The sequence below is a fragment of the Drosophila eugracilis genome, unplaced genomic scaffold (assembly GCF_018153835.1).
Source record: "Drosophila eugracilis isolate 14026-0451.02 unplaced genomic scaffold, ASM1815383v1 contig_2154, whole genome shotgun sequence".
In the NCBI taxonomy this organism is placed as follows: Eukaryota; Metazoa; Arthropoda; class Insecta; order Diptera; family Drosophilidae; genus Drosophila; species Drosophila eugracilis.
In genome coordinates this window covers 10023159-10039558 of record NW_024573038.1, presented here as the reverse complement: position 1 = coordinate 10039558, position 16400 = coordinate 10023159, and the positions used below count along the sequence as shown (strand labels likewise).

Sequence of the window (16400 nt, the reverse complement as noted above, 5' to 3'; positions counted from 1 at the left end):
CTTTTATAGTAAAGTCCAGAAGCTGGCTCCTATGACGGACATTTATGAGCAGGCCAGAAACTGATAAGGCAGTTGTCAACGATCTCTCCCACTAATTGCAATCAAAGGATGAAATACATTCCGGAAAGGAGACCGTAAGTAGGGCGGCAAAGTGATTCTGATTAAAGTAACAGCCGATCAATGGAATGGTCTCAGGCAATTTGACATCCGATGGGCCGATAAGTAAGAAACTTTATCAAATTATGAGTTGGTAGTTTCTGTTCGATGAACCTCGAGTGACGCACTTCACGTTACGTTGATTAAGCGCTTACAATTATGCTGACAAATATGCTGACACTGAGGGGTAGGAGCAGGCTATTACCATCGGCCTTTGTGAGACGAGTGTGTGTAGAAAGTACAGGAAACACACACACACATAGCCTTGTATTTGAGTTTCGGCCCTTTTCGGGTTGTACTTGAAAGACATTTGGAAACTTTTAATGACTATTCTACAGTTAATATTTTCGAGGGCTTCAGTCAAGTGTTTTGCTGAGCCCAATCTATGGCAGACAATTGTCCCCCCAGTGGAATAAGGTAATTAACAGATAACAAAGGGACCCCCATGGGGTTATCCTTGAAAATACCACTCCTTCATGGGCATGTATGGTAGAAAGGGTCTCTATAGTTATATAGTCTTGACCAAATGGAAACTCGGTAATGACACTTGGAAATATTATTATTCAGGGGTAAATAGCGTTTACGAGCGTTTTCCATTCGCCAGCATTTTTTACATTCGATTTCATTATGCCATATTTTGTTGCCTTCGAAAGGCTTTGTCAGCCTGATTTGGTTTCCCTTTCCGTTTCAACGAGGACCACAAAACTATTGCAACACACACACACACACACTATAACAGGCGATAATGCCCTCCCTGATGGCATTTTGGGCCTAAGCAGGGCAAGGACGATCCTCAAGTGCCGGCAATTATTTACAACAATCCGAGAATGGCTCAGAAAGGATCAAAAGAGGAGGCGTCGTCCCATACGCACAACATTCAGGGATATGCTAGTGATAGCACACTATGAGAAAACTCTAACTATCACCAGGGCATTCAACTTAGTGGTAGGGGACAAATCAGGGCTAAGGAATTCCACCTACTGCCCCATAAACTGAGAGGTATTTAGTCATTGGGTTAAATGTTCTTTTTAAGGACTGTCATTCTACATTCCCTAGTGTATATAGTGCGTCTGCTCATAGCTCTAAGGCAAATAGTTTAACATTCCTACTGGATTTTCTCGGTATTTTACGGAATCATTGGCCCAGCATCTTCGCGCGTATGGCTGGTTGGCGACGTTTCATTAAGCGAGCGGAAAATGACGCATGCTTGGCTCATTCGGGCACGCTCCGCTTCACAGGACATTTGCGGTTATCCTTTATTGTCTGAGTGGCACTGTGGCAGCGTGGCAGCGTAGCAATCTGGCAATGGCAATGCCGATGGTGAAGATAGAGATGTGGCTATGTGGCAATGGGACCCGAAATGCCACTCAAACTCAGTTTCCGTTCTAAAGCAACATTTTCATCCAAAGCTATCTAGGTGTCGTCGTCCAGTGCCCAGAACAAAGCGAGGCAAAAGTGCTTGAAGTCCATTTGCTAAATAAATTTGATAAACAAGAAGTGCCCTTTGGCACATACAGAATACACTGTGATAAATATGGGATATAGTTCTACTGACTTTTGTAAATATTCTTGTATTGAGACTGAAAAATACTTAACTTTAAGCACTTTAACTTAAAATTGATAAACACATCAAAGACCTCAGTGACACTCTTATCTTTTTTTGCGAGTGATGACCTGGATGAGGCCCCCTAGAAAAGTGCCTGCCATGTGCCTCCACTGACCCCAATTGGCAACAAAGTGGGTGTCGCAGTTCCTTCTAGCATGTCGTCGGCGGAACTTTAACATTCAATCTGCGAAAAACACCAGAGAGACCAGAGTAGAAAAAAGGGGAAATTTCAACGACATCATGCTCAGCGGCATTTCAGACTTCGCATCCGCTTTTTTGCACTCGACCGGGAATATTAAATTCTTGATGCTATTACCCGCTTGTTGATCCACATCATGCTAATTAGCCTATAACTTTTGACGTCGCAGTTGACGACAGTGAGGGCAGAGTGGGGCTGGGGGTTAAAGATAATGCCGCAGAACGTCACCACCCCAACTCGGACATTATCGTCGGTTTCGGGGTTTTTCAAAAGGCTAATTGAGGGTGCGTAATTTATAGGCCATTTCGAAAATGAAATATCGAACGATAAGGAGGGTACTTCTACATGTCTGCCATGACAGCCTTAATTCTTTTAACTTTGCTTTTAACTTGCCAAGTTTTTTTCCATAAAACTTTCTTTGAAGATTTTCGTTTTCGTTGAAAAAATTCTTTAAATCCGATAAATTAGACAAACCAATTTTTCTTAAACTTTAAAGATTTTTCAAAGGTTTCGAAAAAAAGTTTGCTAAGTTTATGAAATTAATAAGCAAGCATTTAATATTCAATTATTTTCCATTTTCTCTTCGACTGCTGAAATTTATAAAGGGAGATTTTCTCCGTTTAATGAAGGAAGAAAGCATAAAAAATTCCTCAGCTATATTCATTTCTATTTCACAGCTAACTGCATTCCTATATATAAACGACTAACTAATGCTGTTTCGCAATTTATAAAATTTAATTAATTTTTCGGATTTATCCAGTCATGGACAGTAGTCTCCCAATCGATATGGGCTCTTGAAAATCCACAATCCGCCGCCAACTATGCACCACGGCAGACGACACTGCACAATCAGGTGACCATTGTCCAGTTCAGTCCAGTCCGGTCCCGTCAATTCTGTTCAGACCACTCAGGGCCGCACCCTCTCACCTGGCGCGCAGTTCTCGAAAGGCGGAGTGAGAGCCATCGCATGTCCGCTGCGCCCAGGACAAATCAAATGAGAACCAACAGACCGGACCGCACCGAAAACATCAAATGACTGAGAGAAAATATTCCCTAAATTGATAGGGAATTTAAGAAATTAATAACTTATTTTAATAAAAGAAAAAATTCAAAATTTTTTAAGAGTAAATTTGAAACTATCAATTCAAACATTTCCTTTTTTTAGTTCACCAAACCAACTGATTTTCCTAACTTTTTTCCGAGTGTATCCAACCATACCAAACCGGACCGGCAGTAATTACTAAAGAGTGGTAGGCGGTGGAAAGTAGGTAGTAGGAGAGTGGTGTGCCAGTGACGGCCACCTACCAATAGTGCATAAATCACTTCGCATTAGCGAACACGAAATCCTCTCTATGCCCCTGACGCGCCCATCGAGGACCGGCTGATTTATATTGATTAAAACTAGATTTCACTTCCAGCCGAAGCCGCCATTATAAATGGAAGATAATCGTTGAGTTTTCCCCAAATGCGAGAAGAACCCCCCACAAAAAAAAAACAAAGAAGAAAACCAAAGACAAATGAAATGTGCGAATGAACTGAATGACTTCCAATAAGCAGTCGTTCATAATTGAATGAGTCCGCTTTTTCACGGGCCCAATAACTGATTGACTTTCCACAAAAGTCTATTACCTTCATTGATTTCCCCTCATTTGCATAATTTTTGATTTACATTTGTCCAATTTGGGAATTGTTCTGTGTTAACAAAATGATGGAGACTTTTTTAAGCTTGAATTTTTTAACCCCGAAAAATTGTCTCGAAAAACATTAAAAACAACTTTTAATAACTTTTCCTGAAACCTTTTGGCTCTAAAAAAAATATAAAGTCCCATTAAAAGAAGTTCGCCTGAAAGTGAATGGCATTTTCTGGTTTTTTCCACTGAATAAAAGTGAGCAATCAGAATCACCGTAGAAATCCATCCTGGTGCTGGTTTGTAATTTAACCAGCCAAGAGTTTTCCACTTGTCATTGTCCCATGTTTTTTTTTTTTTTGTTGCCATTGCATCCGGAAAAGCGTTCGGTTTTCACCCGTGTTGTTAGCTTGTGGTTCCCATCCGCTTTCTTTCATGACATTCCCATTCTGGGTCTGGATCCGGCTGTGCGGGATTCGTGCGGTTCGTTTTGTGGATTTGTTTTCGGTTTGAATTACTTTCAAATGGACTTCTACCTTGGCGCTAATTGCACTGACTTTGATTTACTGTAGTTCAGATAATACCAAATTGGTTTTTCTTGGGCAGCCACTTGGCCACCTTTTCACCGCCCACCTGTCGTTGTCTTGTTTGTAGTCCCAGCGAGAAGGATGTGGCACGCTGGGCCAGTGGCACTCTTCGTGAGATTAATTCAAGGAATAGCTCTGTAATGGCTTTGGGACCACAGCAGAAGGGCCCCCTGTTGAGAGCGGGAAGGACTTAGGGATTTAGTTCCCGCCCTTTCTTAAATCAATAGTAAGTGAAGGTCACAAAGTAAAAGTCGTATCTAGGCATGGCTGCTCGGCTAAGTTAATGACAAATGAAGGAATTCAGCAGCTCTTTTTATCTTAGATTGGCAGTTAGGGAAAAGTTCGATTTCTTTCTTAAATCGGTTAAGGAAAATACATTTTCCGCTTTGAGCAATTTCTCAAAACAAGTTTCTCTTTCTCTCTTAAATTCGATTGGTTTTATTGGAAATATATTTTTATGTTGCAGCATAGAAGCTGCCAGAATTCATGTTTGCCGCATTTTAGCCAATTTATTGCCGCTGAAATTTCTCCTCTAAATTCTCTTCAGTCTCTTCAATCGAAGCTCATAAACTTGGGTTGGCATGTTAAATTTAAGTTCGTTTTAGCACCGAAAGAAGGAAACTTCAGGTGGCCGCGTACGTGAAAATTGAAAGACTTTGCAGGAGATAAAAATGTCCAAGATAACAGGGCCAAAATAAAAACGAATGGTGTTTGTTCAAGAACTTAATCGGATCTGTTTGAAGTAGAATTCAGCTAGGAAAGGGAGGTGGCAACTTTAAAACAGTGTTTAAAGGCATTTCCTGAGTAACTAAGTAACTAAGAAATGTAACTTAAAGTTAAGTTTCCCATCGGAAGAACATTTATTTAACCTAATTAAGCTTGGTTATGAGATATTAATTTAAAATTCCATTTCATTTCATATTTCCCCAAAGCCAATGGTCAGAGTCAAAAGTGTTTTCTCAAATTTCCCAAAATGTGGGTGCATTCATTAAAGTTCTGCAAGACCCTGAACTTTGAATATTTATTTTGCTGGCCAAGAAAAAAAAAGAAGAAAAAAGAGAAGGAAAAAGCCATAATTTTCCCCCTGGTCAAAAGAAAATGTTCAAAGGCGTCTGTAGTTTCCGTTGCAAACTTTGCATTGAGTTTTCTCTGTTATCTTAGGGAGGAAAATTCGCCCCACCCCAAAATAAGCAGATAATTTGTCAAGGTCTTAAACTTACATTAGAAAACTTGTGGGCATTTTAAAGCTTCATTGCAAGAGGAAGAAATTTTAATTACCTGAAAAGAAAGAAGCAAAATTTCAAGAAATGAATAAAGAACGTTAAATTAATGATATAAGTTGGTTGTAGGTAATTTTTGTCATGATATTTATAACGCCGTAACAAAAACAAAAACTCAACAAAAAGAATCAGCATTTTATAAAGAAGTACCATTATCCCTGTTATATCCATAAAAACCCATAGATTTAAAGGTGTCACATGTGTGTCAGAATAGCTAGGAATTCCCCTATTCCTGTTTCCACAAAATTCCTGTTATGTTTTGTTTATGAAAAATTCCCCAACAAGAACCCAAAAGTATGCGGCAATAATTTTCACATTAAAATTGAGTTTATGACGCTCCATGTACACACACACACTCACACACACTCTATACACACATACATTACAACGAATATTCAGCAGCCGACGCATTCGACAAATCTTGAAGCTATTTGTGTTGGCTCCCACATCCGGCCAACTGGCGGCTTCGGCGGCGGATGACCAAACAAACCAAGGAATGGAATTGGCTTGCAGCCTTAGCTGGCAAGAGCTGGCAGCCATAAATCATTTCCGTGGCCACTTCTTCCTTGTCGAGCAACGCGGAGGATTCCTTGGCCAGGATCTCAGTTTTCTCCCATTCCCACCTGACTTTGCACCTTTTTTTTTCGGTGCCCGGACGTCACGAGTGCCTAGCACGGACGTCATTGGAGACTTGTCCCAGTTGCTGCACTGGAAAAAAAATCTATTTTTTCTGGTATTTGGTACTTAATATCTAAAAGGAGGAACTAGTGGAGAAGTCATCCTTTTCGATACAAAAAACTAGCAGATTTCAGGACAAAATATGTTAAAAAAAAAACAAAAGGATATACTAGCAAATATTATAAAACATTCAGTTCCAACCTTTATAGAAAATACTCAATATTACACCCTAATTATACTAACTAACTAAGTGGCCTAACTAAGTTTCTCCCGTGCACGGCTGTCCGGCACGACTCTCGCTCATAAACGAAATTTATTAGCATTTAAATGTTTCAGCGGCGTACGGGGAACGGCACATATGGGCTGGCTAGGTAATGAATATTACAGCAGGAGAGGAATGGAAGAGCAAGAGCAGTGGAGCAGGAGCAGCAGCATCGATGGATGCCGTGGGCCTGGGCCAAAAGTATGTTGCATAAGCCAAAATTAGTTTATGCATATTTGAAGGCACCGAAGAGGGCCAAAAAAATGTCTGAAAATGGAGCAAGAGTCAGAAGGTAAGAGCCGCCCACTCGCTTTTGTGTTTCCAATAAAAGAAAACGCTCTGCCATGATTACATTTATCTAGTACTTTTTATGCCCGAAAGTATGTTAAGCATTACAAATTTACAAATCTCTGTCGCCGAGAAATAAATGTCACCAGCAATTCCCCGTGAGAGGCAAACATTAATCCACAGCTCGAAGGAGATATCATGGGGAGCGACAATTTAATACTTTACAAAGTAAGGGAATAATTTAAGATTTTAAATTCTGATAAGTAGGGGGAGCTAGGGGGAGAACTCAATTGGGGGGAAAACTCGTCTGAAAAGAAAACCCTTCTACTTAGAAATGATTATTATTTTACAGCAGTTGTTAAAGTGTCTCGTTTACTTTCATAACTAAGATTGTTATAAATACATAATAGTATAAATAAATGTACAGACTTTTACCACATCACTTCACTTTTTATCATATATTTATAGTCTCTTAAAAACAAAAAAACAAACCTTGTAAAAATGATTTCATTACCATATGCTTATAAATAGCACATTTGCTAAATGGTTCTACTGTTTAACTGTAACAGAGTCAACGACAGGCCATAACATTCATTAATAATGGAAGCCATTGAAATAAATGATTTCATTGAATTTTTATGGCCATATTTCCACCGCCACTCTTCTGTTGGCCATTAACATAGAATGCAGGTTATTCTGTGGAAAGATAACCCATTTCCGTGTGGAAATGTAAACAAAACCAATGCATTGTTGCTATGAAAAGTGAATACTATTTAAGCTTTGTAAACTTTCAAAGATTTTGCCCACTTCATATCTAACTAATGACCTTTTAAAGTCATCAAAGCAGACGTCGGAATCAAGGACAATTGTCAAATGACTTCAAACAAGGATAAGTGGCACATCTACTATGGATATTTGACAGTGTCTTTGATGGGTATAAGGACATATTCTTAAGAGCAGAACTAAAAACTAAAACTATAAACTAACTAACTAAAAGTGCCTTAAATACATTAAGCTAACAAATTATACTAACCAACTAAGCCACAATTTAAAACGAGTTAAAGTCTCGCATTTTTTATGCTAAGCAGCTCATTATGCTCGCTTTTCGGGATTATTCATCCAGTCTTATGTATGCAAATTTCGTGGTCACCACAGTGTCACTTTAGTTGCGAAACGCACTGTATGCAAAATCGGTCTGGTAACGAATCCGATGTTTGCAAACAAACAATCATATGTACGACGAGCTCTTGTTTACCGTGGCTGCATCCTGCAGGGCGGGTATACATTTTTCAATTGATTTGTTATTGAACGAGGAGGCTCTACTTTACTCAGTCATGTAACTCTTGCTTTCCTTGTTTACTCTGATTTTATTTACTTCTGTTTTTTTTTCTTTCTTTTTTTTTATTTCCTTTTGATAAAAACAGCAACAACACAGAAAAAACGGTTTGAAAGCGTTTAAAATCGCGGTGACAGCGCGGCAAAAATCGCGAGCGCGAGCAAAACTGATGTCAAAGGTCGGCGGTCCGTGTTCCGCGATTTGATTTTTGGGTCATCCGCACTGTGGGACGGCTGCCGACGAACTGAGGCGAAGGCGACGCCAGCCACTCGTTTAAAGGACAACGAAGGCAGCGGAGAAACTCGCCTGATAAGGATAACGACACGAAGATGGGGTTCGGCCTTCGGTCTGGTTAAACAAGGCGCCTGTATATAGTATACCCAGTTCCACAAATAGGTCTATGACTGTACTGATACAGTTGGGGATGACATAATAGGACCAAAGATAAATATCTTAAAATGACCTATCTGACATGTTAAATTTTACAATGCTTACTATTTCCAGATCGAATATTTATCTTCAGAGGAAGAAGCTTAAAAAGTACATTAAAAATAATTAAATTACATTAAATGATTTTAATTTTGAAGATATGTTAAAAATAATTTTTAAATACATTATTTTTCATGAGAGACATGACAACTTCTTAGAATCCTAGAACTTCGATACTATTATTCTAACCTCTGCTGTGCGCTGTTATGCCTATAAATCTATGAATATGAATACAAGCGTTGGGCAAATGTCATAAAAATGCTTGCCAAACATTTTTTATTTTCGACAATTTCAAAGTTGAATGTAAACATTGGGAGTTTGAGATTCTGTTTGTTCAGCAACACATTTTAAATTAATTGAAAATCGAGTTCTTAATAACTTATAAATCTCTTAAAGTTTTCATTTGTTCAGCACATAAGTTTACCGCAATTTCTAGATTGGCGAAAACTTTTTTCAAATGCGATTGTGTGTGTTTTCAAACTCGAATGATAAGAATTTCTCTTTGCTCTTACTCTCACTTTTACTAGCTCTCTTTCTAAAAGAGAGAGCTTTGTGCGCACACTCTAAAGCGCAAAAGTAAACAAACGGAACTTTCATTCATAAATAGCAACAACTCAGCCGGCAAAAGACTAAGAAGAAGAGGAGACAATATCAAATTGGTAATCAAAACAAAATCGAAAAGCTCTTTGCCACATGTGCTCGTTGTGCATATTTCTGAGTCACTTTGCCAATGTCTGCCAATTAATTTAATACCGCCCACAGAAAGCGAGCTGAAATCTCATTACCAAATCGCTGTCACACCTCATTGACGCCAGGAAGTCCAAATATGGCAGGTAAGTGCTCCTCAAAAGGTGTGCAAAAAATCAAAAGTATATTACAGATGTGTTCGTAAGTGACTGTTATATGCTCTCCCTTTATATACATTTTACATTGCTGTAATGTTAAGGGAAGCTCTGAAATGCTGAAAGCTGTAACACGCGGTTAGAACCTTGATGTGCAGTTGGCTAGTTTGTAGCTAAGTTTAAAAAAGGATTAAGTTCTGGAAGTTACATAAAAATATTATGAAGCATTGCTATTAAAGCAATATGCATTTTTCATATATTAACGAAGGAATTGAAAACTGAATTCTTAAAACGAGCAGTTTGCATTCTTGACATATTCATAACTTATCACGTTTAATAGTTTGACGCCTGTTCTGATGGCACACAAAAGCTGATAGTTATGGAGCTGACTCTCTTCATTTTTCACTCTCCAATAAATAAATTTAATAAATAAGTGTAGAGAGGGAGCTCCAAGGCAAGAACTGCATCTGTATTTGTAGCCGTTGCATGCCGGTTTTTGTTGTTCTGACGCTGATTTTTGTCTCTCTCTCTCTTTCTATGATTCATCGACCACAAACACAGAGGAGACAAGTCCAAATTTAAAGTCACTTATTGGGGGACTCCATGGGGATACAATGAAGAATTCGGAACAATCGGAAGGGGGCTTGAAAGTGGAGAAACCTAAAGAAAGAACACTGCAACCTATGGCCTTGATTTGGAAAGAAATTCCTTAGCTCATTCAGGCAACAGACAATTTGCATTTTAAATGCAAGACAATGCTATATCTGGATTATACAGTAGACTCTTGCATATAAGCAATTTTTCGTTTTCCTTTTAAACATTTTATTAGTTAATAAAACACAAGGAAATTGTTGAGTTTGGGGGGATTCTTTAAAGGAAAATAAAATAACAAAAAAGTATTCTGCCGAAATAAATCCCATAAAAACTGAATGTAAACTATAAAAAGTAAACATTTAAGATCGTTAATTTGAATCAACTTGCAAATCTAGAACCTAATAATATATAACCTTCAAATGTTTTTCTTTGAAAAACCTTTTAATTTAGTAATGATTGTTTATGACTTTAAAAACCATAAACATTTAACAGAATTAACACATTGGAAGAAGAAACTGAAAATACTGGAATACTTCTTAACCCAAAACTAAAGTAATATTTCATAATTTTCCGGTGACCCAGCATCCGAAACCCAATATCATCTCGCAGTGAGTAAATTACACTCGTTTATATATAGTACCTCATGAATCTGTGTGTATATACTTGCTACTCAATGGCAGGTCATAAAAAAAACCTCTTGACGAGGTGTGATGTCATGTTTGGTGTTTCATGTTTTGAACTTATGATTTATATATGTAAAATTTAATGGTGCTTATAAATATAAAACAGAGTGCATGAGTTGCCAAATGTGCAGTAAATTTTCCCACGAGCTTAATAAATAAATTTATGAATATTTTTTAACTATTTTTACTACTTTTGGTGGCTTCAAGAATTAGAAGTTTCAACTTTCTTTAAAATCTTTTTAAATAGTTTATACAGAAAATCTATCCTTAGCTCAAAACTCCCAATTACTTTCCACTTTCATATTGCAAAAAATATATATATCTTTTAATATATAGGACACCCAACCGCAGATGCTGTTTAATGCCCGCCAATTGCCACTATCACTTTGCATTGTGCTGTTCCATCTGATTCGAAATCTCAAACATGACTACTCACAAAGCTATGATTATTGTGCTAGGGTTGAGTTAATTGAAATGCAGATTAGTTCCAGCGACTTGGTGACTGAGTGTGTGTGCGTAAGGCACTTCAATCAGTAGCGAGAATTAATGTAATCAAAGTGGGCTATCGATCATCAGAATGGTGGCAAGGTCAGTGGATTTTCAAGGTTCCCATAAGGGATGCATTAATTATGGGGCTATCATTATCAGGGAATACCAAACCAATGGCTCACTGGGAAAGTATTTTGAAAGTCCATTGATGACGCAAGAACAAGTGCTGCTTCCGGTCTCTGAAAGCCCTCAGGGCTTTGTTTTCCACTTTTGTGGCTTTGTGGCCGCCATGAATAATGTTTAATAATTCCACCTCCGCTGCTGCTGCTGCTGCTGGGAACCAGCTAAAAAACAGAGCACCTGATATCGCGATGTAAGGCAACAGAGTCGCGATAACGACAGGCGATAAGATACGCGGGTGGGGCTGGCGCATGCGCATCTGAGTTAAGTTTGTTGTTTTTTTAACCTCCCCATTGGGAACCGCCAACAAATTAGTAACCCATTTCGAATAGCACCTGTTATCGTACTGTGGTCTTATCTTATCGCTGACCGTGTATGCTTAGATTGCAAAAGCTACAAATTCTTGGCGACAATACGAACTGAACGAGCGCAACAGGTTGCCTTTCAGTGAGATTTTCAGTTTAGTCGACGAACGACAACGATACGAACACGAATCACTTTGTTTTGTAGTTGCCGCGTGAAAATTACACCAAAAGATTGTGAGTGCCTCTTGATTAAGAAGTCATTGAAAAAGTGTTAAAAACTAAAGAGTTTCCCTGAATTTTCAGCTAAACGAATAACAAAACAAAACTAGCGCGAAATGGTATCCGTGGAGACAGTTGGTTCTATATTCATCAAGGCTCTCAAGCTGGTAAGTTTTTGGGTTTTTTTCTCCCCCATATACAAATTGAGCAATAGCCTGGGTAGTCGCAATAACTTGGCTGATAAGCGCGCGTTTTATCAGTCCTGGTGTATTAGCAATGTTACTCATACGCCGCGTTGTACACCGAGGCGTGGCCAAAAAGTGATTCATTCGCCTTAACAAGTGACCTCATTGTTCTCCTGCATCCTTATTTCCTTCTTGTAGATCATCAACTTGGTGATCATCTTCTTGTACCGTTGGGGCGATGGCGGCGAATTCTTGGGCATTGGCGGAACTTGGAATTTGAATGAGGAGAAGAGCGCCGATGCGGAAATTGTGGCCTCGGGCGTTATGGTTGGATTTTTGATTTACACTGGATGCCATACCATTGCCTTTGCCTTCGGTACCACCAAGCATAAGGGGTAAGTTAATGTGGCATTTATTGGAAAATCAAGAAATCTAACTTCTTTCCTATTTCTTTCAGTGAACTCTGCGACACCATCATGAACGTTGTTGGCTGCATCATGTGGATCGCTGTGGGCGGAGTTGCTCTCCATTACTGGAAGGGTTACATGTCCGACGAGGGATTCTTGTATGTAAACTCGGAACGTCAAGTGGGCATTGCCATGGGATCGCTGTGCGTCATCGAGGGCGCACTGTACCTGCTGGATACTGTCTTGGCCTGCATACACTATTCCAAGGGCGACACCGACTACACGCAGTAAATGCTGTAAAGCCAACATGGGGAAAACAATCGCAATCGTCTTTTAAAATAACACACATCTACATTTCTGTCTTTATACTTAGATCGCTTTAAGTGCAAATTAGTTTTTATCCGCAATCAAACTACGTTCGTAAGGGTCATTTGTCGCTATATTATTAACTATTTTATATTTCCAATAACGATTCACGTTTCTAATTTGGCAAATACAAATAGTTAAGACCATGCCATGGATACCATTTTTTGTGCATTTGGGAAATGGATTGTGGTGGGATTTCATTTGAAAAGCAACAACAATCAGATAGTTAATGATTGATTGGAATACTTAGAAGATTATTTTTAATAGACTTTTTGCTGTTCTGGGAAAATGTGCTATATGAGCATGTTATTTGCTTGCTATTTTGTTTCAGTTTTAATTATAAAGTCGCAGATTTAAGATTAATTATTTCGTAAATGAATTACGAATTAGTTTCCAGTTTGCTTTCGAAAGCATTTGTGGTATTAAGAGGCTTGTAAATTGAATTTTTGAATTAAGAAAAACTAACCACTTTAATACAAAGTTAGAGTTTCTTTTATAGAAAATGAAAATATTTCGCTTTAAACTTAACTAAATCTACTCAAACTAGAACTGACATATTTCTAGATTTCCTTACTTTATGTTAAGTAGTTCTCAACCTTGACGATCTATAAAAATAGTTTGTTTTCAAGAACTTGATTGCTGAAACTCTGATTAACATTGAAAAATATCTGCATATAACTATACTAGTCGTTTATCAACAACCTACGCAGAATTTTCATATTTTTTTTTACACATTTTCCATTGATAAGAAAAGTAAACTTAATGAGCTGTTCAGGGAAATCGATGACGCTTTAAGATGAAGCCCTTTGCACTGGCAACTTCCGGAGTAAATTGAAAGCATTGATTGTTCCAACTAAAGCTATATATTCTTATCGGTGAGTTATAGCCAGAAAGTCATGTAATGATGTGTCATCTGTACTACGTCAGAGTGAACTCAAAATTCTGATATTACTTCTTAGAAAATTCAATTCAGTTTATCAAACTTTTTTAGCTCAAAGAATAAGAAAATCCTTGGACTTGGACTCACCTGTTTTATTGGATTCCCTCGCCCGTCCACTGCATCCCTTTCCCGCTGCTGCTGCTGCCGCATGCTGCCACTCCTGCAAACTCGTTTCGAACAAAAGGCACACCGACGCGACACTGAGCCATCCTCCAGATTCAGTGCATCGAACAGCACCGCCTGATCTTGGATGAAGGAGTTCCGTGAGCGCAGATTTAGTAGTTCCAAAGTTCGCGAGTCCAAACTTTCTCGATAGACATTATGTACGCGGTCCAAATTGTGTTCGTAATCCGTATCCAAATTGTAGGCACTGTTCAAGCTGGCCATGCTGCTCCTGCCATTCAAGGAGGTCTTGCTTCTGCCCTCCAGGGAAGTCTTACTCCTCTTTCTGCGCATAACCACCGTCCTGACCGACTCATCCAGGGATGAGCCCAGGTGGACGGAGTTGCGAGAAGTTTCACCCAGAGGCGACGGTGAATGGGAGTGGGCCAAGGCAGAAGGAGGAAGTGGTAGTTGGGTGGCAGTGGGCACAGGCTGTTCCGCTAAACTCATCAACGATTGCTGTCGTTCCAGCTGCTTCTCATAACCATTGAACTTGTCGTAGTCGATGAAGGACATATTGGCATAGCTAACCATATTGTCGATGGCCTGCAGGGACTGCAACGAGGCACTCCACTTGGGATTCATCTTCTCCTTCTTCTCGGCTCCACCGCTACTGCCGGTTAGCCCACTGAAGGTGCTCTTAAATGAAGCTATCAGGGTGTTGGATCGTCTCTTTTGGAAATTCAGCTGGGGATTATTAATGGGTTCCGTTTGATTCAGCGACAGCAGAGAGCCTTTGCGTTGAGCCTGCGGCTGCACTTCCTCCAACGGAGTCGATGTGAAGGGCTGGGCGGATTGACGACGTGTTGGTGTCCTCACCGATCCGGTTAGTTCACTTCTACGCAGGAATACTGGCGAGTCGGCAATGGAAGTCTTACGCGGTGAAGCCGGCGAGGTGAGATCTCCCGATTTCTCTGTCTCCTCGGACAGTTGCTCCAACTGGGGTTCTATGAAACTCCGGCGATTGGGTCGCCTCATTTGAATCATCGATCGACTGCGGGTGAATGTGAATGGTAATCGACTGGAATCTCCATCGTTATCGGTCTTCGATAGATTCTCCTTGCTGCCAGTCAGGTGATTAATCAGTTTATTGAATTTGGTGCGCAACGAAAAGCTATTAGATCGCTCCATTTTGGGGACACTATCGTAGCCGGGCAACGTGGTGGCTCCCATCTTAAGGCTCTGGTTCTTCTTCTCAGCGTGGTAATGCTCCCGGAATTTCTGCGTCGTATTTACTGGCAATGTATTACTTTTACTATTATTATTCGGCACTGTAGTGTTGTTGTTATTGTTGGTTTGATTATTGTTGTTGTTGTTATTTTGTTGGCTATTCTTGGCATTTGCTGGTGACTTAACTTTATTGCCATTGGCCAACGGTGACTGCTTTTGAGTTTGCTGCTGCTGCTGCTGATGCTTCTTGTTAACTTTCGTAGTCTTTTTCTGGGCCTTTGGCACACTCTTTGTCTCCTTGTTGGAATACATTCCGAAGCCAACGGACTTCAAACCCTTGGAACCCCTGGAAAATACAGAAAGCGTGTGGAAACGGGCGTTAATAAACTGATTAAGTGTCGGGTAATTCGCATTCGGTCAGCGTTTATTGCGATTCGACTCTCTCTCTCTCTCCTATCAGCAACCCTAAAACTCACTACTTTGGTTATTTTCGAATGGCGAAATCAATCAACTTATGGTTTGTATATGAGAAGTGGGTTTGAGTGTGTGAAAATCAAGAATAAAAAAAAGAAAATAAACAGAAAGAATAATTCTTTGCAGTGAATTCAAGGTTCAAGGGGGTATTCTAGATTTCATCTACTGGGATTCACCCTCTTCAGATAGAGTTTTCCTACATTTCCAAGTTATATAAAATATAAATGTAATTCCTAAAAAATGTAATGTTAAATGACTAGTCACAATCTAGATTTTATCTGTGTCATTATCTTTTAGTACCAGACTTGTACTTCTGAAGAGTATAAAGATGAGAAGACCTAGCTAATGTTGCAAGATTTTATCTTGCGAGTGTTTATGGAATGTGTAATGTGTTTTTAGGAATGTGTGTCGTTTTCAAGAGTCTCGTTTATTAGAGAAGCTAGATACTATAGTGTAAGTCTTAAGGTTTTTATATTTTATTATTATCAATAATTTTCTTAAATTCTTACAAGCTCCGACACTAAAATCTTATATTTTATGCCCTTAACTGCAAAACCCTTTTAAAATTATCATCACTTTAAGTTCACTTTTACTTTCAGCATCACTTCACGCAGTCTTTCAGCTCATAAAACTTGTCTGCGATCAATCGAATCTGACATTTTCCCCATTCTAAGTGACAGTGACCTCAGCAGTATCTGAGAAACGGCGGAGTTCGTAACGAAAACTCTGGACAAGTGCATTCTGTCAATTTATCATCGCCAAAGGATGGCGACGGCGAATCGTTACATTGATAAACGCGACCCAATACAGCGAAAAAGCAAAAGTACTGGCATATATCAAGCGATTGTATGGGTTAGTATCTGTTAGTGCTGGGG

At 39.2% G+C, this 16400-nt stretch overlaps 2 protein-coding genes across 2 annotated transcripts in view; one reads left to right on the top strand and one right to left on the bottom strand.

Annotated features, from left to right (window-relative positions):
- Positions 1-16400, bottom strand: part of LOC121529979 (homeobox protein 5-like) — a 30237-nt gene that overhangs the window by 8166 nt on the left and 5671 nt on the right. Inside the window, exon 2 of the mRNA XM_041818152.1 lies at positions 13807-15397. Coding sequence (XP_041674086.1) covers positions 13807-15363 — 1557 coding nt within the window. The 5' untranslated portion in view covers positions 15364-15397. The remainder of the gene's footprint in view (positions 1-13806; positions 15398-16400) is intronic.
- Positions 11727-12925, top strand: LOC108114332 (protein snakeskin). Its single transcript, XM_017225256.2, has 4 exons — positions 11727-11836; positions 11906-11988; positions 12205-12401; positions 12464-12925. Exons 2-4 carry the CDS (start codon positions 11938-11940, stop codon positions 12702-12704), a joined length of 489 nt encoding a protein of 162 aa, XP_017080745.1. The 5' UTR covers positions 11727-11836; positions 11906-11937; the 3' UTR covers positions 12705-12925.